The sequence below is a fragment of the Ambystoma mexicanum genome, chromosome 5q, assembly GCF_040938575.1.
Source record: "Ambystoma mexicanum isolate Mex_15411 chromosome 5q, UKY_AmexF1_1, whole genome shotgun sequence".
In the NCBI taxonomy this organism is placed as follows: domain Eukaryota; kingdom Metazoa; phylum Chordata; class Amphibia; order Caudata; family Ambystomatidae; genus Ambystoma; species Ambystoma mexicanum.
The window spans coordinates 836,082,081-836,107,421 of NC_090933.1; the positions used below are offsets into that span (position 1 = coordinate 836,082,081).

At 47.5% G+C, this 25,341-nt stretch overlaps 1 protein-coding gene across 3 annotated transcripts in view; it reads right to left on the reverse strand.

Annotated features, from left to right (window-relative positions):
- The window catches only part of NBN (nibrin), a 732,941-nt gene that overhangs the window by 241,837 nt on the left and 465,763 nt on the right, over positions 1-25,341 (reverse strand). For 2 of the 3 annotated variants that reach the window (XM_069621324.1, XM_069621322.1), the window contains exon 12: positions 15,460-15,549. The exons of the other annotated variant lie outside the window; for it this stretch is intronic. In XM_069621324.1, coding sequence (XP_069477425.1) covers positions 15,460-15,549 — 90 coding nt within the window. The remainder of the gene's footprint in view (positions 1-15,459; positions 15,550-25,341) is intronic. 3 annotated transcript variants of the gene reach the window in all.

Genomic DNA, 25,341 nt, shown 5'->3' on the forward strand with positions numbered 1-25,341 from the left:
AGAAGGGACTTGATGGACCTCACTCTGGCCACGTCTGTGGCCAGCAGACGTTGTACCTTGCCCAGGATGGCCGGCATTCTTTCCTCCGACGGCGAGGCCAACTGCGCTACTGTATTGAGCTTGGCTCCCAGAAACAGCGCAACTTGTGACAGAACCAGGTGGGATTTGGGGAAGTTGATGGAGAATCCCAGGTCTGGGAGCAGCTGGACGGTCTTTGCTGTGTGTTCGACGGCGAGATCCCTTGTCCCTGCTCAGATGAGCCAGTCGTCCAGGTAGGGGTAGACGTGGATCCCCTGCAGGCGCAGCCGCACTGCCACTGGTGCTAGGCACTTGGTGAACACCCTGGCCGCCGACTTCAATCCAAATGGGAGGGCCTTGAACTGGTAGTGCCGCCCCTGGACTACGAACCTGAGAAACGTTCGGTGTCCTTTTAGGATGAGGATGTGAAAGTACGCATCCTCCAAATCCAACGACGATAGGAAGTCACCTTCCTCCAGCTGGCGCAGCACGTGCTGGAGGGTGACCATCCGGAACTTCTGTGCCTTCATGTATTTGTTTAGCCGACGCAAGTCCAGGATGGGACGCCAACCTCCTGTCTTCTTTCTGACGAGGAAGTATCTTGAGTATACTCCGGAGCCCCGGAGCCTCTTTGGGGCGAGCTTGATGGCTCCTTTCTTGAGCATCGCCCTTACCTCTAACCGCAGTTGAGGATTGGTGGTTTTCCTTACTGGCCACGGGAGGAATTCGGTGGCACTTCTTTAGAAATTCCAGAGTGTGCCCGTGGGCCAGGGCATCCAGCACCCAACGGTCAGTGGAGATGGACTCCCACACGCTGACTAACTTCGTCAGCCAGCCTCCCACCGGGGTGCTTCGGTGGGGGCCCGACGCAACGGTCGGTTCAGTCTTGCTTGGAAGCAGCCTTGCCTCCTTGGCCTCCCTGGCGACGACGGCAAGATCCACCTGACTTGCCTCGTCCCCTGTAGGCTTCTTGCGACGAGGAGCGGGCCGCCTGACGGTAGGTCGAGGAGCCGCCGCTGAATCCTTTGGAGGCACCTTGCTTGCCTCCGGAGTTCCGAAAGGGCAGCCGCCGTTGTTGCAGAACTCCCAAGGCCCGAGCTGTCTCCGTGTCGGTCTTGATGGCCTGCAGTGACTCATCCACTATCCTTCTGAACAGATTCTTCCCGTCGAAGGGCATGTCCAAAACCTTGGCTTGCACGTCCTGGCGGAAATCCATCGCCTTGAGCCACCCCCGCCGTCGAAGGCAAACGCTGTTGCCCAACTGGCGGAAACCGTTGTCGGCAATGTCCGTGGCCACAGTTATGGCGTGGTCCGACGCCACTCACCCTCCTGTAGGATCGCCAGGGCCTCTGCCATCTTGTCGTCCGGGAGGAAGTCCAACAGGGGGGCGATCTTGTACCACAACTCTAGGGCGTTGGCCGCCTTAATCGTTGTCGCCGCCGACGAGATGACTCGTCGTCCCATGGCATCTAGTTTCTTTCCCTCGCCGTCCGGTGGGAAAGTTGAAGCCGACACCCCCCTGCTTTCTTCTTGGCGGCTGCCGAGACAACCGAATCCGGGGTCAGTTGTGCCCTAAGGCACAAAGGGGCGCCGTTGGGGACCCAGTCCTTCTTCTCGTACCGGTCCCTTTTGCGAGGCGTTGTGGACGGGTTCTTCAGGAGGGCAAGACCCTCGTCCCAGATGTCATCCAGCAACGGCACCGCGAGTACCGTCTTCCTCTTGGGCTCGCGCCGTTGGTAGAGGAAGCCTTCCTTCTTCTTTTCTTCGGGGCAGAGATGAAAAAGCTCGGATGCCCTGGCAATCATGGCGTGGAAGGAGCCAATTTCATTGGGAGGAGATGCCCGAGGAATCGGAGACGGGAGGTCAGTCCCGTCGTCGCCGCTATCGTCATCCGTCCCCGTCGTGGCCGTGTCTGTTCCCGTATCATCCCTCAGGGCCGGGGAGGGCGACAAAGGCTGAGAAGGCCGTGAGGGCTGAAGGGGGGGCCGGATGAATTCTCCTCCTCTTGTTTGGAGGGCTTCCCGATGGACTCGGATCAGCTGGGCCGTCTGTCGGGGGTAGGGGCAGTCTCATCCTTATCTCCGTGCATAAGGCTTGGATTGCTGTCAAAATGGCCACCGAGTTGTCTTGTAGCTCGGGTTGTGACGGGCGTGCTGGGAGCGACTGTTGTTCCTCCTCCACGGGAACCTCGTCGTCGCCACCACCGCTCTCGTCGTCCCCTTTGTCTGGATCCCTCCCGTGGGACCGGGCCTCTTCCAAATTCTCAGTCAGTTCCTCCTCGGATGTTGTGTCTGTGTCTGTCACGGTTACCACCCGCCCCCCTCTTTTCCACCGGGGTCTTCACGGGGGTCTTCTCGATGGGCTTAAGGAAACTCTGGGCCCCGAGGTCGCCTTCACTGGGATAGGCTCCACAGGCTTCGTCAGTGCCGCAGCGACTCCCTCAATCGAGGCCTTGGCCGGGATCAAGGCCTTCACCACCTTGGGCACGCTTGAGGCCTTCACCTTAGGGGGAGGGTCACCGCCTCGCTCCCCTTCAGCCTGATACTTCAAGATCGACCGGGGCCTCTCCAGAAGCTTAGCAGGGTTCTCGGATTTTCTCTTCCCTGAACCAGAGCGTTGGCTCGCGGGTGATGGCGTTGGTGAAGGTGCGCCCTGCCTGGCAGCCGAGGAGCCCGACCATTCGGCACTCCCGGTGCCCGCGGACTCGCGGTGCTTTGCCTTCTGTTGGGCCCCGTCGCCAGGACGCCCTCACAGGACTTAGAAGACCGTTCGGACTTCTTCTTCTCACCTGCTGGGCTCTTGCCTTCCAGCCAGTTGGAGGGACGGGTCCGACAATCCCTCATAGTCCGATCCGACATGTTCATGCAAAACGCACAGTCCTTCTCCACGTGCGTTTTGTCCTCGTGGAGGCAGTAAAGGCATTTCAAATGCTCGTCCTCCTTGAACACATTTTGTAGGTTGCATCCAGGGCAGATCCTGAACAGTTTGCTGGGAGTCGAGCTTCCCTTCTCCTGGGCCAAGTTCTTCTCGTCCGCGAGGTAGGCCTCAGAAAACTTCTGGAATCCTCCAAGAAGCGTAACTCGACGAAAACTTCACCCTTGAGGGGCGTAGATAAATCTGAAACGGGTCCCCGTTGATCGGAAGTAGAAACGGTGGAGTTTGAGGCTCGATTAAACAGAAAAATTACATAAATCTCTTGGAAAAAGTGCAAAACGCAGTAAAAGCTCGAGAGCTATAGCACAAGGACTCCCAACACTTGAACGTGCGGTAAAAATCGGAGTATGGCTGCCAGGGGCGGGCTTAGGGAGAGGGCAGTCATTGGCTGGGGGCAGTATGACCCAGAGACCAGTGATTGGTTACTACTAAGAAAGACAGATCAGAAACGAAACTGATACTGATTTTTTCCTTACCGTGGATTGCCAGCCTGACGACGGGAATATTCATGAGCATGTGAATCCATGCCAGACCCCATGCTAGAGAAACTTAATTCCAATCTATGACGGTCACTGTGTACGGTGGGTACCATGCAAAATAATGCTGCATATTCAAGCAGTAGTCCAGTCATATATATATAATCGAAGGTACTATTCTTGTTGCCCATCGTCCAGGTTGGTTCCCCTGGAATATCATTTGGGATCTGGCCATTTAAAGGCATCAGTTCCCAACCAGCCCAAAAGTTTAACCACTCCCCACCTTTGGTGTTCTTATCCTTCATTAACATATGGTTCCTTACTTTGCATTCATGTCCCCACACAATAGAATCATATCTCGATCGGGATCTTCCACCCAAGTCACAAATAGCTTATCTTAATATTCAAAAATAATTTCAGTTCTATCAATTCCAGGGAGATTGTATATGCATACCAATAGTAATCTTATTTGCACCTTTGTAGATCAAACTGGTCTCTACTGCAATTACATTTCCCCTCTCTGCTAAAGGAGTCACAATCGAAGACGATATAAAAAAAGAATTTACAGAGGAAAAAATAATAATGACATAATTACAGCAATCAATAGTAAGGATACTAAGTTATTCACGTTTTGAAGTCTGTAACGCTCACCTGACTCCCACGGGGGCGCTGGCCTGGTTCACGCTGCTGTGACCTCGTCTAAGGTGATGCGCAGGGTTCGGAAGACGGACTCGACCGGGCCCCAGATCTGGCTTGTCTGACTCGCAGAAGTATCCTTCTGTAGGTGAGAATAGGGGGTTAACTGTCTGCGGGGTAATGCAATCGGCCTCCCACTTACCCCTCTCACCCTCCTCAAAACCCTTCTGTGCTTCCCCGTAGCGTCTCACCTTAGGGTCTGGAAGGACGAGCTCTCCATCCTGCTTCTGATGCAGGGGCGCGTTGGTATCCAGTTACGTCACTGGATTTTCGGATGGGTGAGAACCAAACTTGCTTGGCTTCCAGGTAAGTTTTTCTATAAGTGGTTCCCCTTGTGTCCATGCATTAATGTTCTAATGCTAGTGTCTTTTTCCCCATAGGGGCCGGGGTACAGAATGCCCGGGAACAGGCACCGACCCGAGGTGAGCGGTGAAATCCTTGTGGAAATCAGGTAAGTCTTTAATGAGTGTTTTGGTAATGTCTTTTCATTCACTCATTAACGCTGATGTCTTTTCCCCTTAGGGGCTGGGGTCCGAAAATGCCTGGATGCGGCGCGGACCCGAAATGAAAAGGGAATGACCCAACAGGTAAGTCTTGCATGGAGTTTTAGCTTCCCTTTTCCCTTCTTTCTCTCACCTTTGTTCTTGTCTTTTTCTCCCTAGGCGGGGGGGCGCGACTGCGAATCCGGATGGTCGCTGCTGAACATGGAGGCACCCTGTAAAGGTGAGTAGAATGCGGCGCTGCAGCGATCGATGCGATGTGCTTTTAAAAATAAAGGTCTTCCTTTTCAGGATTGTCGGCGAAATGTCTCTGGGATGCAGATTTAGCAGGTGAGGCCTTTTCCTTCTTCTGTTCTCTTGTTCCCTTCCTTTGCAGGTGATTCAGGATGCTGGCAGGTGTGGCAGAAGTCAAGATGCAGGAGCAGACACGGTGAGCGTCCAGCTGCTAGATGCAGAACAACGAGAAGCACGTGTGGCTGATCGGGTGTGGTTTAAATAGCCTTGGAAGAAGTTCCTAGAATGTGTCCTTCCTCCAATCAGGTATGTATCCTTCCCCGACCACGCCCGGGTGGTAAATGAGTCCCACAGGTAAAGTAGTTCCTTTCAGGCCTCAAGGAGGCCGGGGTTCTGCAGCATGGTCTGCATCAGGTAAGTGCACCCAAACACTTTCATAATGAGCCTGGCGCCTATGGCGCCAGGACTGACGTTTTCTATGAGCCTGGCGCCATAGGCGCCAGGACGCTGTCCAAAGGGCCCCTTATAAGGGGTTGCTGGGGCCTTCCCCGGGGACTTGATGTCCGCTTTTGGGGACGCAGGGCCTGAGCCGGCTCCCCAGGAGCGGGCATCGTGACACCACTCCCCCCCCCCCCAAGGCCCCTCCCAAGGTTGTTCCCTCCGGGGGTTTTGGTTTGTTTGGGAAGAGTCGGTGGAATTTCCTGACTAATCGAGGTGCATGCACATGGTCACTGGGTTCCCACGACCTCTCCTGAGGTCCGTACCCCTTCCAATCAATTAGGTAGAAAAGCTTTGACCTAAACATTTTTTAATCTAAAATGTTCTTCACTTCGAATTCGGGTTCCCCATCTATTTGAATAGGTTCTGGAGGTTTGAGTAGTCGGGTTCCGGGGACCACTGGTTTCAGAAGTGACACATGAAAAACAGGGTGAATTCACATATTAGCTGGTAAATCAAGTTTAACCGCTACTGGGTTAATTATTGCCGTAATAGAATAAGGTCCCAGATATTTTGGGTTAAAAGTTCGAGGCCCTTTGAGCGGTAAATGTCTGGTAGCTAACCACACTTGATCCCCAATCTGATACGGAGGTGCTTCACTCCGATGTAGGTCAGCATTCTCCTTGTATTTTCTCTTGGCTTGTTGTAAATGCGTGGTTGCCTCTTTGAAGGCTCGGGTAATGGTAGAATGCAGATGTTCTACTGCGGGCACTCCGAGGTTCTGAGGTGAGTCGAGGTTTGAGGTTCGAGTGTGATGCCCAAACAAAGTATAAAAAGGACTGTGGCCAGTTCCAGAGTGTACCGAATTATTACATGCGTATTCGGCTATCCAAAGAATGTCTTTCCAGTTGCTTTCAGATTGCTGTAACATACACCGTAAGTACTGCTCAAGGGTCTGATTTGTCCTCTCGGTCTGAGGGTGGTGACTGGTCGATAATCTTACGTCGATTTGTGCCAATTGACAACTTTTGCGCCAGAAGTGGGAAATGAATTGGCTTCCCCGGTCAGAGATTAGTATAGATGGGAATCCATGTAGCCGAACAATATTTTCGAGGAATTCTTTGGCTAGGACAGAAGCTGAAGGTAAACCTTTTCAAAGGAATGAAGTGGGCCATTTTGGAAAGCAAATCCACAATTACCAGAATGGTATTGTATCCCGAACAAGGAGGCAAGTACGTAATAAAATCCATTGATAGGGTGTGCCAGGGTGCTGGCGGTATGTCTAGAGGTTGAAGGAGACCGGCTGGTCTTTTCTTTTGACCTTTATTTTGGGCGCAAACACCACAGGACATCACAAAACATTTAACATCTTTTCGCCAAGAGGGCCACCAGAATTGTCGTTTCACCTTTTCCATTGTCTTGGCAATACCGGGGTGTCCCTCTATTAATGTATCATGATAACCTGAAATAACTAGTTCGTGTAAATCCTTGTGCGGCAGGAATAAACGTCCTTGGTAATAAGGTAAACCATTATCTATGGTAAAGTCTGATCCCTTTTGTATCCACTCCTGTAGGACTGTAGGGTCCAGGAGTTGTTTCACTCTGACTTGAATGTCTTCAAGCGTCTGTAACAAAGTCATGCCTAGAATTCTCTGTTCGGGAATTATTGGTACTGGTTCTGAGTTTGTATCAGATTCTCCCATTCCAATTCGGGATAAGGCGTCTGCTTTGCCGTTCTTGCAGCCAGGTCGATAGGTAATCACGAAATCAAATTCAGCGATAAAAAAAGCCCATCGGAGCTACCGTGATGACTGAGCCTTGGCGGTTTTCAAATACTGTAAATTCCGGTGATCAGTGATCACTGTGATGGTATGTCGAGCGCCAAGTAGGTAATGCCGCCAGGCTTTAAAAGCAGACTTTATGGCTAACAGTTCTTTGTCAGTGATTGCGTAATTAATCTCTGGTGCCGAGAATTTTCTGGACCAAAATGCTACGGGATGCAGTTGGTTGGTTTCAGGATCTCTTTGAGACAGAACTGCTCCCATGGCTAGGCTGGAAGCGTCAGTTTCGACGACATACAGGAGATCTGGACGTGGGTGTTTCAATATAGGTGCGGAGGTAAACTTAGCTTTTAAATCCTGGAAGGCCTGCTCGGCTTTTTCAGACCATTCAAAACGTTTATTTTTCCTCAAGAGTGCAGTAATGGGTTGTACTATGCGTGAAAATTCCGGGATAAACCTGCGATAGAAATTGGCCAAGCCGAGCATGCTTTGAACCCCTTTTACAGAGCTAGGTGATGGCCATTTGAGGATGGCATCCACTTTTCTTGAGTCCATTCGGACTCCTTTGGGTGTCAGGATGAAACCGAGAAACTCATCTTCTGTGGTATGGAAAACACATTTCTCCAGTTTAGCAAATAGTTTGTGTTGGCGCAGTTTTTCCAGAACTGCCCTAACGTGTTTTCTGTGATCAGATTCCGAAGAGGAGTACACTAGAATGTCATCGATATAGACGACAACACAAACATCGATGAGTTCCCGAAGGACATCATTCATGAAGAATTGGAAGGCAGCAGGCGCATTGCACAACCCGAAAGGCATTACCTGGTATTCGAATAATCCATATTTTGTACGGAAGGCTGTTTTCCATTCGTCGCCTTCTTTTACTCGCACCAGATGATATGCCCCCCGGAGATCTAACTTGGTGTATATGCAAGCGTCCTTCACCTGGTCAAGGAGTTCAGGAATCAGAGGCAGAGGATAACGGTTTTTAACCGTTATCTGGTTCAATGCGCGGTAATCGATACAAGTTCTAAGGTCGCCTTCTTTTTTAGGCACGAAGAACAAAGCTGAGGATGCCGGGGACTTTGACGGGCGAATAAAACCATTGGCGAGGTATTGATCCAAATATTGTCTCAAATGCAGGTTCTCAGGTTCGGTAAGGGCATAAATCCTGCTACAAGGGGGTTGTGCACCGGGCACCAGATCGATTTGGCAATCGTACGATAGGTGAGGAGGTAACGTGTTGGCCTGTTCCTTTTGGAAGACGTCCTGAAAGTCCTGGTATTCCGGAGGTAATTGCATGGAGGCAGAGGTTACAGATGCTAGATTAATCTTCAAGTTTTCTGGGTAGCATGTTTGTGCACAATCCGGGAAGGTTATTCTCTTAGCTCGCCAATCAATTCAAGGATTATGTGTCTCTAACCAAGGAATTCCAAGAATAACCTGAAACTGTGGAGCCTTGATTACATCAAACACAACTGCCCCCCGATGGCCGTCAGGACCAATAAGAGTCACCCCAGTAGTGGAATGTGTTACCGGTCCAGAGGCAATTTCAGTTCCATCGACTGTGGTGATGACATCTTTGCTGGTTTTAGGACGGAGAGGGAGGTTAATCCTAGAGGCCAATTCACGATCCACATAGTTTCCAATAGCCCCACTATCGATGTATGCCTTTATTGCATGCAACCGCTTAGGCTTTTCTGGATCTACGAGAACCATTGGCACAATGAAATGCGAGGTCTGAGAGTTAGTTTTCAAGCTTGGCAAGCGGACCCCTACGCTTGTCGGGCTGAGTCGTTTCCCGAAACAGAGTCTTCATGGTTTTTATCAGCGGCTCCTACCGCTTTTCGGGGCGGTTTTGCCGGGCAATCTCGTAGAAAGTGTCCAGAGTTCCCACAATAAAGACATCATTTTAACTGCCGCCTCCTTTCACGTTCCTTTTGAGTTAAGGGTTCTTTAACCCCTCCAATTTGCATAGGCTCAGAGACATCAACTCCCTTGGGGTTAGCGTGGGTCTTGACAAACACCCGGGTCTCAAACCTGGACCAATTTGTTTTTCTGTTTTGAAGTCTGTGATCGAATTGGACCACTAAGTCTATATATTCTGTGCATTCTTGGGGCGGATTTACAACTTGGGCCAAGACATCTTTAAGTTCTCCGCGTAGACCTCGATAAAATAACGTGACTCTTTTATCCTCTGGCCATCCCGTTTCCACAATTAGTCTATTAAAGGTTGCAATATAGGATAGAAGGTCCTGATTGCCCTGTCGCAGGGATAGAAGTTCGTCATCCAGAGCCTGCCCCTGAGAGTGTCGAGCAAATAACCTTTCCATGGTTGCTTGAAATCCTTGAAAATCACGGAGAATCGGGTCATCTTGAGTAACCAGTGGAACTTACCAATCGGCAGCGTAGCCGCTGAGATATGACAATACAAAGGCTACTTTGGTCTGATCATTAGGGAAGGCCCCAGGTCTGCATAGGAAGTGCAAACGACACTGATTCATGAATAGGGCGAATCGTTTGGGGTCCCCAGCAAAGCGTTCAGGTGGGGCCAGCGGCATGTTTCCAGGTAGATTAATCTGCACAGGGTTACTGGGAACCACAGGAGCGGGGTTCTCTCCGGAACAGGGTAGAGGAGTTTGTCCAGCTTGACCCTGCAAAAGCTGTCTGGCCAGGTCATCAGTTCTTTCCTTTGATATTATTAATTCCCTCTTAATGGCATTAGTCTCTTGACGAGCGGCATGTACTTCGGCCCGTAATTCCCCCAGTAATTGGGCCAACTGATCAGTCTCAGAAGTTTCCATAGCGCCTGGGTGGGAATTTGTAGGAAGGCTTCACGTTCTGTAATGCTCACCTGACTCACACGGGGGCGCTGGCCTGGTTCACGCTGCTGTGACCTCGTCTAAGGTGATGCGCAGGGTTCGGAAGACGGACTGGACCGGGCCCCAGATCTGGCTTGTCTGACTCGCAGAAGTATCCTTCTGTAGGTGAGAATAGGGGGTTAACTGTCTGAGGGGTAATGCAATCGGCCTCCCACTTACCCCTCTCACCCTCCTCAAAACCCTTCTGTGCTTCCCCGTAGCGTCTCACCTTAGGGTCTGGAAGGACGAGCTCTCCATCCTGCTTCTGATGCAGGGGCGCGTTGGTATCCAGTTACGTCACTGGATTTTCGGATGGGTGAGAACCAAACTTGCTTGGCTTCCAGGTAAGTTTTTCTATAAGTGGTTCCCCTTGTGTCCATGCATTAATGTTCTAATGCTAGTGTCTTTTTCCCCATAGGGGCCGGGGTACAGAATGCCGGGGAACTGGTACCGACCCGAGGTGAGCGGTAAAATCCTTGTGGAAATCAGGTAAGTCTTTAATGAGTGTTTTGGTAATGTCTTTTCATTCACTCATTAACGCTGATGTCTTTTTCCCCTTAGGGGCCGGGGTCCGAAAATGCCTGGATGCGGCGCGGACCCGAAATGAAAAGGGAATGACCCAACAGGTAAGTCTTGACATGGAGTTTTAGCTTCCCTTTTCCCTTCTTTCTCTCACCTTTGTTCTTTTCTTTTTCTCCCTAGGCGGGGGGGCGCGACTGCGAATCCGGATGGTCGCTGCTGGCCTGGGTTCTGCAGCATGGTCTGCATCAGGTAAGTGCACCCAAACACTTTCATAATGAGCATGGCGCCTATGGCGCCAGGACTGACGTTTTCTATGAGCCTGGCGCCATAGGCGCCAGGACGCTGTCCAAAGGGCCCCTATAAGGGGTTGCTGGGGCCTTCCCCGGGGACTTGATGTCCGCTTTCGGGGACGCAGGGCCTGAGCCGGCTCCCCGGGAGCGGGCATCGTGACAAAGTCATAGGTTAGTTCGGATTGGTGATATAGTGGTAGAGGAAAGTATTAGGTTAATACTACTTGGTTAGTCATTTGATGGAGTTGCTACTGAGGTTAGCAAATGAGTTGAATTTTTTTTAAGAATAGAGGGAGCGAGTTCCACAGCTGGGCAGCCATGACTGGGAAGCTGATCCCACCAGACTTTTGTAATTTGTATCTTGGGACTATTAGGTCGAGTGTATCTTTAATGACCTGGTGGCTCGGGTAGATGGATTTAATTTAAACTTTTCTGTTAGGTACAGGGGGTCAGTATGATTTAGTGCTTTATACGCGACAGACAAGTTTTGAGTTGAATCTTGTCCTTGATTGACAACCCTTCATGTTGCCTACTTATTTCAGATATGTGAGCTCTCCTTGAAATGCTCAGGGCTGATCTGAGAGCATTGTTTTGCAATGTTTGTAGTTTATTGAGCACATATTTATTGGCTCCCAAATAGAGTCCATTGCAATAATTCAGCTTGGACAGTATTAAAGCTCTGCCAAGTGTAATACAGCTTTCCTTAGAGAGTAGGGGTTTGCACGCCCTGATTAGTTTCCTGGTATATGCCGTGGTTTTCACCTGTTTATGTAGACTGAAGGTTGCGTCGAGATAGAAAGCTAGTGTTTTTACCTCTTTGGCCACTGGGATCTTGTTTCCATCAATGTTGAAGGAGTTGTAGTCTGAGTTCAGTTTTTTTAGGTTAGCTGAATGATAAGATACATTTTGTTCACTAATGCTACATCATCCTCATAATTGCCTGACAATTGAAGGAGGATCTGGGTGTCATCCGCGTAGTTGGTGTATGTGACACCCAGATGATATAGTTTGTCGAACAAGGGCTTAGTGAAGATGTTGTACATAGTAGGCGATACACAGGAGCCTTGGGGGGACTCCATATGTGATGGGAATAGGGTTGGCTGCTGCTGACGAGGAGAAGACTCTCATAGTCCTATTATTTAGAAAGGATTGAATCCAGGTAATGGCATTCTGGGAAAAGTGGGCTGCAGATGTGAGGTGGTTGCATAGTACCTTATGGTCAACCAAATCAAATGCCGCCGATAGGTCCAATAATAGTAGTAGGGCCATTTTCCCATTGTCCTTCAGTTCGTCAATCTGAGCTTTTAGGTCTCGATGAGTGTCGTTTTGTTCCCATGTTGAGGTCTAAATCCCGATTGGCGAGTCCCTAGGAGGTGGTTAATCTCAAGATTTTTTATAGATAGGCTCCTCTGTCCAGAATCTTTAATAAGAAAGGGTCTGTCATAATTGGCCTATAATTTGTAAGGATGGTTGGGTCCAGAGATTGTTTTTTAAGTAGGGGTAGAACCCAGGATTTCTTTAGGTTACTAGGTACTATACCTGATGTGAATGAGGCGTTGATTAGTTTGGATATGAAAGGTGCTAGATCTCTGGCAACATCTTTAATTATTTGCCCTGGGCAGCTGTTGCCTTGGCATTGTGGGTTTGAGGGAGGCGATGATTTTTTGTACCTCCAAGGCAGAGGTTTTAGAAAATGTAAAGTCCTGGGGTGGCTTGGTAATCGGTTTTGTGTTGTGATGGATGTGGTCTATGTTTTGTATGTTTTTTCGTTTTTCAGAGATTTTGGATTGCAGAGTGGCTATTTTGTTGGTGAGAGCGTTCTGAATGTTTGTGCACCAAAGTTGGTCCTTTATGCATGTATCCACTGGGGTAATAGGCGGCTCCATCTCTTTAAGGATCACAAATAGCTCTTTGGTGCTAGAGCTGGCCTGATTAATTCTATTATTGTTTGATTCCCGTTTAGTGCTCAGTATTTCTTCCTTGTATTTAGCAGATATAGGGCCTCATTACAACTTTGGCGGTAGCCGTGCCGTTAAAAACGGCACGGCTGCCGCCAGAGTTGCATTTTTTCCGGCACCCATGAATGGGCAAGAACCGGGTCATGCCGAGTTAGGCAGACACGGTACTTGCCCGTTTTCGGGTGCCGGAATCAAGGGCCTCCTCATCCCTATTCTGCCCCATTGGGTTGAATGGGGATGGGGACGTCAGATGCACCGGCACATGCAGAGTTGTGCCGGTGCATCCGACATGCTGTGCTCGTGGGTGCTGGTCAGCTGGCCAGGAAAAACCTGTCAGGCACCCGCGAGCACAGCCCGTAGTATGGCGGTCCGGGAACTACACTACCGGCATGCTTACCGGTACCGTAGTTCCCAGACCGCCAGGGTCGTAATGAGGCACATAGTCTTTAGATTAGTTTTGTTCTCCGCAGAGGGGCGGAGCTTCCAAATAGATTCTAGCTTTCTTTTTTCTGTCCGTAGATTTTTTAATTCAGGGGTGAACCAAGAGTTCAAGTGCACTCTTGGTTTGCCTTTGCGCAATTTGAAGGGGGCAATGATATCCAGGGCTTTGGTCATAGAGGAGTTGTATATCTCTACTAGTTTGTCTGGGTCAGTGATGTCCTTTGATGCATTTAGCGTAGGGATCACAAGTGGCAGGATAGCCTCCACCGTGATGTTAAGTTTGTTCCTTGTCTGACACAGAGGTGGCTGTTGGGTTTAGTTTAGTTTTTGAGGGTTTATTGGGAGGGTAAATGATAGAAGATAGTGATATGTCCAAGATTGGGGAGTGGTGGCAGTAATTAAGGTGTTGCAATTAAGGTCGGCAACCCAATCAAGGGCCCTGCCTTTGTTGTGGGTAGGTTGGGTATTTTTTAGGTTGAATCCTTGTTCTGTCATTGTATTGGCAATTATTAGTGCTTGGAGATCATTAGGGTCGTTCAGTCCCAGATTAAAATCACCAGTGATAGGATTTGGGATGATGTTTTGACATTGTCTGTCATTAGTAGCATCAGATTGTCCTCGAAGGTGTCTACAGGCCCCGGGGGTCTGTATACTAGCTGGATGGTTATGGTGTGGGAGTTGTCTGTTGGTATTTTGGCAGTTAATAGTTCGCAAGATGAGAGTTTATGCGAAGTGGCTAATCTGAGGTCTAGGTTTGATTTGGCTATGATGGCGATTCCACCGCTTCTGGCATCTACTCTGTCCTCTCTTACAATTGCATAATTGTTTGGCACAGCAAGAAGGATTGATGGTCCTGTTGCAGCATGCAACCAGGATTCTGTGATGACCAGGAAATCTAGGTTATCGGCAGTGATTAGATCAGCAATGTCTGTCGCATGCGCTACCAGCGATCTGGCTTGGTAAATCGCATAGCCATACAAGTAAAAACCTTCCATATCCAGGTTTCTTGTAACATAAAGATATTGAAGTTTACTATGGATGCAAGCGAGCCCCCCTCAAAAATAATGTGTCCCCGGGTATTCCATGACATGATGTTAATTCAATCGTGTGAGTCCACCATACCAGAGATAATGCTACCTACCCATTACCACCCCAGTGTGTAAATTATGTCATACCCTCACTCACCTTCAGTAAACATCACTGCTTGTGCTCTCATTTGCTATCAACTGCTGTTAACTGATCTTCAGTGTGCGCTCTGCATGCTCGGCTGGCTTTCATAGCCCTTTCTCTCGGAGAGTACGTCAACACAATGAGTTCAGCCCAAACCCGATCAACGAAGAGCACAGGTAACAGGGTACCGCTGCCAACTGCACTTTAGCATGCACTTCCGTGCCCACGTTCTGCATGCCAGCTGGTTTTTATAGCCCCTTTCGGTGAATCCGTCAACACACTGAATTCAGCTGAAGCTCCAGTAACAAAGAGCACAGGTAACAGGATCCTGCTGTCAACTGCAGTTATGGGTACACATGCATTTATTTTAATTATACTTCAACATGTTGTATTCTTGGTTGGGCTTGTTATTTTGGGATTTCGTTCTGGGATGGAATCTCTGCCGAGGAAAGCACTAGTGGCTTAAAGGAATTAAATAAATGGTTTACCATCATGCAACCATACCTAAACACCTTCACTAACTCATCAATGCCGCTGTTAAAAATATGAAGAGTACCAATAGCTTGAACGTAAGTTTTGGCTTCTTGTATCAAGCCTGGTTGCTTTACGAGAAAGCGTCTTAGAAATTCACACCACAGCAACACTTAATTCTGATGGGAAAGTATTCAAGTTGCGACAGTTCCATCCTGTAGCTTCAGTATATTTGTATTCCGATATATTGTCCAACTAACACACCACTAAGATCACACTATTTTGTTAGACTTTACATGTAATGTACTCTAGGGGAACCCTGATCTTCTAGTACATGTGTAACAATTACATGTACATGCATAATAAAAAAGGATGACTCCAATGCCAAAGAATTCATGGGAGATTCAAGAATATGTTATTTGAGTTACAGATTACATCTAAATATGCCCTAACACGCACCTTACAGTAAGTAATATCATTTGCTCTGTGCCCAGTTATTTAAATACTAAAAGCCTGCTTTACTGGTGTCAGCTCCAAGTATGGATATATCATTTGTATTTCAGCTGTGAAATCTTTCAGCCGGTCATATGGAGATTTACCATGCGTAAAATCAAAAGACTTCAATTTTACAACAACAAATAGCTAGACCATAACAATAATAACGCTTACCGTTATTGGTTTTCGTAGGGATTCCGACAATTCTATTTTCATTTCAGATTCCCTTTTTGACGGTTGCATGAGTTCAGATCCACCTTCAGCCTGATTTAAAAAAAAAAAAAGTATATTTGTTAGAAATTACTATCTAATGTACTCTGACAAACGGCGAGTAAAAGTGCCATTATTTGTAATTAAAGCAACACATACTCACATTATAATTATTGTCATACAATGGCATCTGTTGGAAAAGCATGCGTAATCATGTGTAATCATTTAACGGTCCCAGTAGAGGTTACAATAGATACCCTTTTAAAAATGAACCGCTTTCTGCTATCCGAGACCCTCCAACATGGATTTCTCCAAAATGTGTGCTCTCTTTTTAATGCTCACTGTCTCTAGGATGTAAACACACAGAGGAACCCAATGGAAATATAGCAGTAGCTTTTAATGTAGCAGCCCATCCAATCTTTGGCTTGTTATCCGGTCCGGCAATGGTGGGGTGGCTGGAGAATTCCTCCAATTTTTCAAAGGAAAATAGTGTCTGACATGCATGCCCCCCAACGAGTATATATGAGCACAGACCTGCAATGTTCGAAAACATGGAATCTCGCCATAGGACGAAGGCACACAGAACCAGAAGGAATGCTTTTCCAGGCAGAGCGCTAGCTTTGAGTGTTTGCACTGACACACGTGTTTGGAAATCTAGAGCATCTTTTTGGTACAAAGCACAGTCACGGCTGCACTCCTTACTACTAAAAGCTCCTATTAATTTACAGCAAAAAAAAACAGGAATGTGCAATATACAGAGCTGGAGAAAAATAAGTTACTTGCCATTAACAATACTTTGTTAGATTTATCTTTCATAGATTCACAGTTCCTAGCCCCTTTGAGCAGTAGGTCTTTGTGAACTGGTAGTGAAAGAGTGTTACAATTAAATAACAAATACAATTATGAACGGCATTTGCTAGGAAAGAGATTTGATATCTGCTTAGCCCTTAGGCTCAAACAGAAGACTTGCATGTTAGTAGTAACACTTTGGCTTCCATGCGGATGTTTGTTACCTAATTGGTGGAGTGATTCAATAAAAATAATTCTTTAAACCATGGCTCTTCTATAATAGACAGCTTCCCTGAAACCTTTGTGCATTTGTGTTGAAGACCCACCTGGGTTAGAGATATTAAACACAACAAAATCAGGTGAGGTAATCCCCTAATACAGTCTGCTTTCTGATATCTGCAACATATACAGAACATTGTACAATGTGCTCATCACTTTTTTAAATGTCCATGGAATTAGGTTAGGTGTTACATATAGTTTCTCAAACTTTTCATAAATGTTATCCCATTTTCATCTAGAAACCCAATTTGAGAAGGAGACCTCAGTACCGTACATATTTACAATAGCCCATTTTCCCATGTGAGGCAAACCCATCACAGCCTTTTACCATCACAACTTGGGTCCTGGCCTTTTCATTTGTAAATCCTGGTGTGGAGAAATTGTCAATCCAAGGAACACTGAACATCTTTTAAACAAAGCTATCCTCCAGGTCCATGGGGGCAAATAATTTGCCATTCATGCTTCTCCTTGTTCCAAAGGAATGCAGAGGGGGAAAACACCAATCTCAGAAGATATTATTCAGTGCCAATTCCTCAACTTGTCATGTGTGTTGTTATTCTGACTCGGCATGGCTTGCGATGGAAAAGTTACCTAATTGTAATTCTAGGTCTGCATCCTGTGTGAACATCTCAGAATGCTTTAATAGTGAGAAAACTGGCTGTTCATTTTGGCCCAATTATACATTTTTACGGAAGCCTGTCTGGCTTTATTCTGACTTTTTTTTAAATCATCCACAAATACCCCCCACAAAGCACATTCATAGTGCTTTAAAAAAAATGTAAGTTGAACAATGAAAAAAGGGAAACCAGTGAGACAGATAGGAAGTCTTGTAAAGAGGAAAGTATAACACTTGCAGTTTAAGGCAGCAAGGCTACCCAGAATCCCATGATGTACTAGAGTGGCAGTTGGAGCTCAGTTCATTTAAACATTTAAGAAATAATCAACTCCTTTTCTCCATCTTGATACATCCTGTTCCCTCTCTTGGAAGCAAACTAGTTATTTATGAATTCAATAAAGACTCATGGTAGAGAAGTAGGATTAAAAATACTGTGAGTGAATTTTCCTTCTCCATCATGAGATCTAACATTGAATGGGGGAATCGTATAAGAAGGAGATTTATTTTGGGGACGTGGCCAGCAGCCATGGTGTGAGGAGGCTTTTCGGTGAGCTCCTGTCTGATCCGACATAATCCGACAAAATACAGCTGATCTGCTGAACAGACCCTACTTTTATCTATAAGGTACTCTGCAAAAGCACCTATAGAGTGCGTCTGTCACGTGCATCACGTCCCGACTCCGCGGATCGAAAGATCGACGCCCTGCAAGATCCGCCGGCTGCCCGCTGGGTCCAAATCAAAATGGTGACCGCTGCTGCGACCCAGAGAAGACCAAGACGAGCAGGACGTTAGAGGAAATGATGCACCCACAGCAACAGGGCTAAGTCCAGATGGTAGCTACCCAGCTGCTGCCGGCCTGGACGCCCGCGAATGCTCATGAAGGTGAGCTGACAAAGCTTCGCCATATAGACAATGCATAAGAATTCCAGCGCTGGTCACTGCATGCTTGTGCCCACACTGGGTTGGCCGGCGGCCTTCCAGGCGTTCACAAATTAATGCGCATGAGAACGCCGGCACATCTGCAGGCCACTCACGCACTTGCTGCCCTAAAGCAGCATTTTACATTACACAGGGTTTGCGAAACCTGCGCTCCTAACCAGCTCCAGCTGAATGTAGAACCAAGGCCCCACTGCAGACCACAAGGACAGACTGGTTAATAAAGGATAAGAAGCGGCGAGCCCTGGCAACATTCTGCGTGTGACGCAGTCGCTGCCCACAGCGCCATTCCATAGGCATTAAGAACATGCAGTGGTCGCTGTGGCGACTAATAACAGAGCTGTCTACTAATCAGCCTACCAGGAGAATTCTATCCTCTCCATTGTTCCAACCCCATCTACAGCAAACCAAGTCAAACGCCGGAAATACAGCAAAGTTGTGCAATCATTTCAGCTAGCAACTCTGAAGCAGAGTGGGGGACACTCTCAAGTTCTGGGCGCACAACGCACCACCATTAGGGAGCTGAATGCCTCCTAAGGTGGCCAAACCTAAAGGCAGCAAAACAACTATTGATAACTACTCCAGATCCCAATCGCAGGCTCCTGTTCACAAAATGGCGTCGACGCAAGATAAAACTAAGAATGCCGGTGAGCTGGACAACCAAATCCTGCTGGCTATAGCTGAACTGAAAGCCTCACTGTGCTCCAAAATAGACGCGGTCATGCTGGATGTTGGTTTACTGCATCAAGACATCAGGAAATTGTCCAAGAGGACAACGCACTTAGTGAAACAGCTGACAGACAACACTGCAATGATCCAAAAAATCCACCCGGAGGTCCATATTTTGCAAGAAAAGGTTAAACTACTGGTAAATAGGGCGGAGGACACAGAGTGGAGAGCCAGGAGAAATAACGTAGGCATAATAGGCATGCCAGAAGGCAAAGAAGGAACGGATCCTACATCTTATGTGAAAGACTTGTTCTTGCAAGAGATCGGTCCTGGGACCCTCTCACATGGCTTCATGATAAAAAGGCCACATAGGGCCCTAACTCGAAAACCTCCACCTGGAGAAAATATCTTATCCTACTCCAGGCAAGGTGGCATGATATGAAGGTCGGCAGCAAGCCTGGCAGTATACCCTGACTACACCTTCCAAGTCCAGAAAAGCAGGGCCCATTTTGCATCAGCCACAGCCAGACTTCACAAAGCGGATTTGAAATACATGTTGATGTACCCAGCTCGACTAAAAGACCTTTACAAAAACCGCGTACTGTTCTTAGACCTCCCCCAGGAGGCACACGAGAGGATGGACAGAGGAAAGATTAGCCCCATCACAGATGGTGACGCCACCTCGCCTTAACACGGCAAAAACTCTGGAAGCAACAGCACACTTGGGCTATGGACCAAGATGCTACTAACGACAGTGTGACTAGATTAAACAGCACTTATCCACAGCCAACCACTAACCCCGGGGCAAGCGGGTTACCTACTAAGCAGAATACCTTTCAAAATGGCAGTCATTACCTTGATTACTCTACATGGCAGGACCCACCATAGGTACGCAACCATTGTTTCTATAGGGGAAGACCCGATCCCGGGCTGCTGCTAACCTGCCCTCAGAGTTATGTTTCTTGGGACGCTTGTTTGTGAGCCCACCCGCTGCGCGCAAGCCTCCGGAACGGACACTGGAGGTGGACGCGGAAAGCAGAGCAGAGGAGAGGCAATAATGCTGGGCGATTGTTGTTAGTTAGAGAAGTTAATGGGTACCCTGTTTCGCCTGTACTAGTGGCCATACCACAAGACTATCCTAGACTCTTAGCTCATCCCTCTGTTGACATTCACGAGAAGTTGCCGGCTAGACATAAATATGGGGCTGGACCAAAACACCAGACCCTGCCAAAATGCCTAGACTAACATGGCTAACAACTTCAAATTACTGACCTGCAATATACGGGGCCTGAATAATTTTGTGAAAAGGAATCAAGTCTACGCATATCTACGCAGATACAAGACCGACATCGCCTACTGCAGGAGACCCGCCACACGGCAGATAAACAAGCATTGATCTCTAGAAAATGGGGCAGACGAACTATAGGCTCACCATACTCCGCATATGCTAGATGAGTGCTAATTTGGATAGCCCTTACTGTCCCCTTTAAAGTGACTCAATTCAAATCAGACAACAAAGGCAGAATGGTGTTGGTACAAGGACTATTGGAGAATGTTGATACCTGTATAGTTAATACATACGCTCCTAACCACGACACAGCAGCATTTTTCCACACACTATACCCACGCCTTGGGCCATACCGGGTGGGCAAGATCATATGGGGAGGAGAATTTAATTGTATTTAAACCCGCAAATGGACAGGTTAGATGCTAAATTCCATAGACCGCCCCTGCCGGCCCACTCCTTATCGACACTCTTGACATCCTTTGAGCTGGTAGACATATGGAGAACACTCCACCCAGACTCTAGACACTATTCACACTTTTCGGCACCACATGCTGTCCACACCAGACTTGATTATTTTTTTGCAGGGGAAGACCAGGTTGTCGAACTTGTGGCCGCCGAATATAAAAGTACGGTCTTATCAGACCATGCACCCCTCCTGCTGAAGTGGCAATACGTACCACCAAGGCCCCCAATTCAAACATGGAGGCTCAAGAGCGAAGCACTGCAAAACCCCCTTTTTCGAACCCATACCCAACATAGTATTAAAGAATACTTTACACACAATTCGAATAGTGTCTCTAGCGCTGGCACTCTCTGGGAGGCCCTGAAGGTGGTCATCAGAGGCACAGCCATTGCCAAATCGGGTGGCATACAAGCTTCATTACGCAAGGAGCTCACCTCCATAGAGGAGGCACTACAGAAGCTTGCACAGTCAAATTTGGCAAACAAGATGGGGACACTAACAAATTAGCACTGAGACAAAAATACATGGAATGCTAGAAAAGATTAGCTATGTATAACTATTCTAGATATATCGAAAAACAACATGCCGAAGGTGACAAACCCGGCCGGCTGCTTGTCTGGCTATATAAAAAAAGAGGAACAACGAGTACCCATTTCCTCGATACACACTCAGCAAGGCGCTACACAAGAGGGGATTAATGTGGTTTTTCAAGAGTTCTATCGCACTATATATAGAGAAGAGTCTAGGCCCCCACCCGCAAATATACAGGAAGTGCTAAGCGAAATACGACTCCCTCAACTCGACCATTTGGCTGTCAATAGCCTGGATGCCCCATCACTGTAGAAGAACTAATAGGCATAATACGCTCTCTGCCATCAGGAAAAACCCCAGGCTCTGACAGCCATATGGTCGAGTTCAGGGAGTCGTATTGAGTTCTATAAAGAATTTGCAGAGGACCTTGCACCTCACCTCCTGAACACACTAACGGAAGCATATGACACTGGCATCCTCCCTCTTAGCTTGAAAGAATCTATAATCATACCCCTCCTTCAGCAACACAACTCGCCACTTAAATGTAGCTCGTAAAGGCCCCTGTCCATGTTAAACCAGGACAGCAAAATCCTGACAGCACTGTTAGCTAATAGGTTGAAAAGGGTGATCCATACCGTAGTGCACCCCGATCAAACCAGATACGTGCCAGGTAGACATATGTCTTGGAACTTAAGGCGCTTGTATCATGTAATTGACAGCACCACATGATGGGACACTCCCTGCGCTATAGTTGCACTGGATGCCATAAAAGCATTCGACTCCATTAAATGGGACTGGCTATATGCCACGCTGAGCAGGTATGGCTTTGGGAAGACGTTTATTAATTGGGTGAATCTAATATACACCAAACCAATAGCAAGAGTCAAGACGGGCAAACACTTCTCGAGACCCTGGGTCCTAAAGAGGGGCACTAGAAAAGGTTGTCCACTATCCGCGCTGCTTTATATCATGGCGATGGAGCCAGTAGCAACATATTTAAGGGCAGAATATATCAACGCATGTATACTCATTAATGGTGCATGCCACCTAATATACTTGTATGCCGATGATACACTCCTATAGGTGCAGAACCCTGAAGACAACCTGGAATATACAATGGAGGCTCTGGAACTATTTGCACGACTCTCCGGTATCACAATTAGTTTAGCTAAATCATCCCTGTTCCCAAGAGCAAGCTTAACTAAAATACGTCGCAATAGACTACCTGTCCTGGCCATAAATGGTCCACGGATACATTTAGATACCTAGGAATCAACGTATATCATTACCCTGCACTTGAACACGTTAATAATACACAGAAGGCCCTTGAGGGTATAAGAAGCTCAATGAAGTTCTGGACTAAGCTACCCCTTTCACTAATGGGCAGAGTGGCACTGTTGAAAATGGTGGTACTCCCCAGGCTCCTACACCATTTTGTAAATGTCCCATATAATATACCCAAGACTTTCTTTAAAATGCTAGATACCCTCTGCAGAGAATTCCTATGGCTTAAAGGTAGGTGTAGAATAGCATTGACAGAGGCCTTACGAGGAGGGCGGTATCAAAGCTCCACACTTCGAGTCATATTACATCGCAGGGCAGCTGCAGGTCATGGCAGACTTGTTAGCAGACGAGCCTACTTCAGACACCAAGCTGCTCCAGCCTTCGGGACCAGGCAGCTTCCTTAAAGAGTTATTGTGGCACAAAAAGCCCTGGGTCATTCACAACTTGCGCCAAATATTGTTAGGCACCCAATTATGGGATAGAGCACTCACATTGATAGGACATTCAGATCCATTCTCCCTACAGATTCCCCTTGATTCATTGGTTCCAACTACATCCAAGGCACAGCTGGCTATTTGCACACACTGGGAACGACACAGCATCGTCACCATAGAGGACCTGCTTAATGGCACCTCCTTCACACCTTTACAGGAGCTAGTGGATAAGATCGGCATACACCAAGGCCAATATCTATTGCACCGCACCATCCTGAACACAATACGATGTAGATGGCCAACATATAGCGAGATAATGGAAAAACATGCATTAGTTGACATCTTGTATGATATAACAGAAGGCGGCCACGTAATATCGAGATTGTATGGTTTCTCTCAACCAATGGACCATCTGGGACAATGGCAATAAGGAACAAATGCAAAGAGGATCTAGGCACCCCGCTACAAGACACAGACTGGGCAATGATATTGCGTATCAGAAGAAAGTATCTCAGAATGCTAGATTGCAGCTGATCCAATTGTTCGTCACCCACAGAGCATACTTGACACCCCTCAGAATATCAAGATTTCCAGGTGCTACCACACAACACTGTCCCAGATGTAATGCCCCAGACGCCGGGTTACTACACAGGTTTTGGACATGTCTTACCATTAGGAAATATTGGGAAGAACTGGCGTCCAGACTGAGTAAAGGAGGCCTTATCAAGAGCCCACTGTTGCCATCAGCTTGCGTACTGGGACGCTTTACACACCCCAGATCTACACGAAATGCATCAAAAATGAAAGATCTAAACGCAGGATAACTATGTCATGGAAATCCCCAAGTGGCCCCAATATAGAAGACTGGTGGCGAGAAAATGGGCATTAGCCGAAACAGCGGCTTGGAGGCATGCAGCACAATGGGGTCCTCCTGATGCCAATGAAGGCATTACTCTATGGAATGAGCTAACAAAGGCACTATTTTCACCAGATGCCGACGGCGCAGAGCTGACAGACACACTCCTGCCAACGTCATAGTCAACCAAGCCTTAGTGAATCAGCATATACATAAACAAAGAGGCAACACCATATCAACTTAGGGTGGGTGGGTACAGGGTGGGGGAGGACTGGCATTGTCGCGCCATTAGGAGCCATGTTTACTACAACATAGGAGTGCTGATACTGTACTGTTGATACATATTTTGTTAAAAATAACAAAACTAATAAGCCTGTTTAAAAAAAAGATTTATTTATACACATTTCTGTGAAATGCTCACCCACTTAGGTGTCTGCCCTAAGCACCCCAATCAAGCTAGTAGTTAGCAAAAAAGGTATGGAAAGACCTCCAAAAAGTGGATTTGCAGATGCAATGTTATTTTCAGTTGACTTATACTGCACACCGTTACCATTTGCATTGTCTACAGGTGCCCACGTGGCTCTGTAAGAAAGTGGGTTGGGTAGGTTACCGATGGAAGAGGGGATAGGAGAGAGCTTGAACTCTTCTGTTGGTAATTGTAGAAGCAGAAGAAACTAGCATCTGTGCGTGTCGGCTTTCTAGGTTTGTCTGGATTGTGCTCATTGTGGTTACTGTGTCCGGAAGGGCAACGTCCAGTGAAAGGATTGTTGTTTGCGGTAGTTGGATTTTATGGTGGATGTGTGGATTGTGTATTTGTGTGAGGTGGGACTGGCCCGTTCGTTCATATGAGGTATGTGTGGGGTATGCTGGAGAGGACCGAGGAGCAGTGATGGTTAGTATGGAGTGTTTGTTTTATTGTTGGTTCAGGAGGCATAGCGCAACTCCACATCAGCTCTGCTCAGTGCCCATGATACCGGACGTGATGTCAAGGGCCATATATGGTGCCAGCAGGGCCCGATAACTTTCCATTTAACCTAGCAATCAGCAGCTGAGGGGTCGAAGAACAGCAATAGGTGAACTATCCCCCGTGATGATTAGGAATGAGTGGGATAAAGGACTCCTTAATCAAAAAAAACACACTACTGAGAGGTCAAAAATGTATTTGCCAAAGATTCCTCCTCTTAGAAGTAGTTAAAGTATTACAGAACAAGAAGGAGGAAGGAGAGGAGAAACCACCACCTACACAGGAATCTCTGGAGTCCCTTTCCTCCCAAGTGGGCCACCCAAGGAATCCGGACATGTGAGGTATGCTATATGATTTTCTAAAGCATTCGGTCACCTTAGAAAGGGTATCATGGCACTGCAATATCCAGAAACCCCAATTAGAGGCTTGCATAAGAAGATTATGGAAGAAAAAGGGTTTTAGCACACATTGGGCCTCATTCCGAGTATGGTGGTAGTCATGGCGTTATTTGCGCCATGACTACCTCCCATACCGGTACCGACTCTGACTTGGTTAAATGTCGACTTACCGATGTAGTCCGACCTCTGCGGGACCGGTAAGTCCCCATTGAAAAAGCCATTCCCCATCCCATTTGAGCCCCTATAGGGCTCAATGGGAATGGGGAAGGCGCTAATAACGGTACTGCAAATTGCGGTACCGTAATTGGCTCTGAATTCCCTTAACGGGTTGCGTCCATA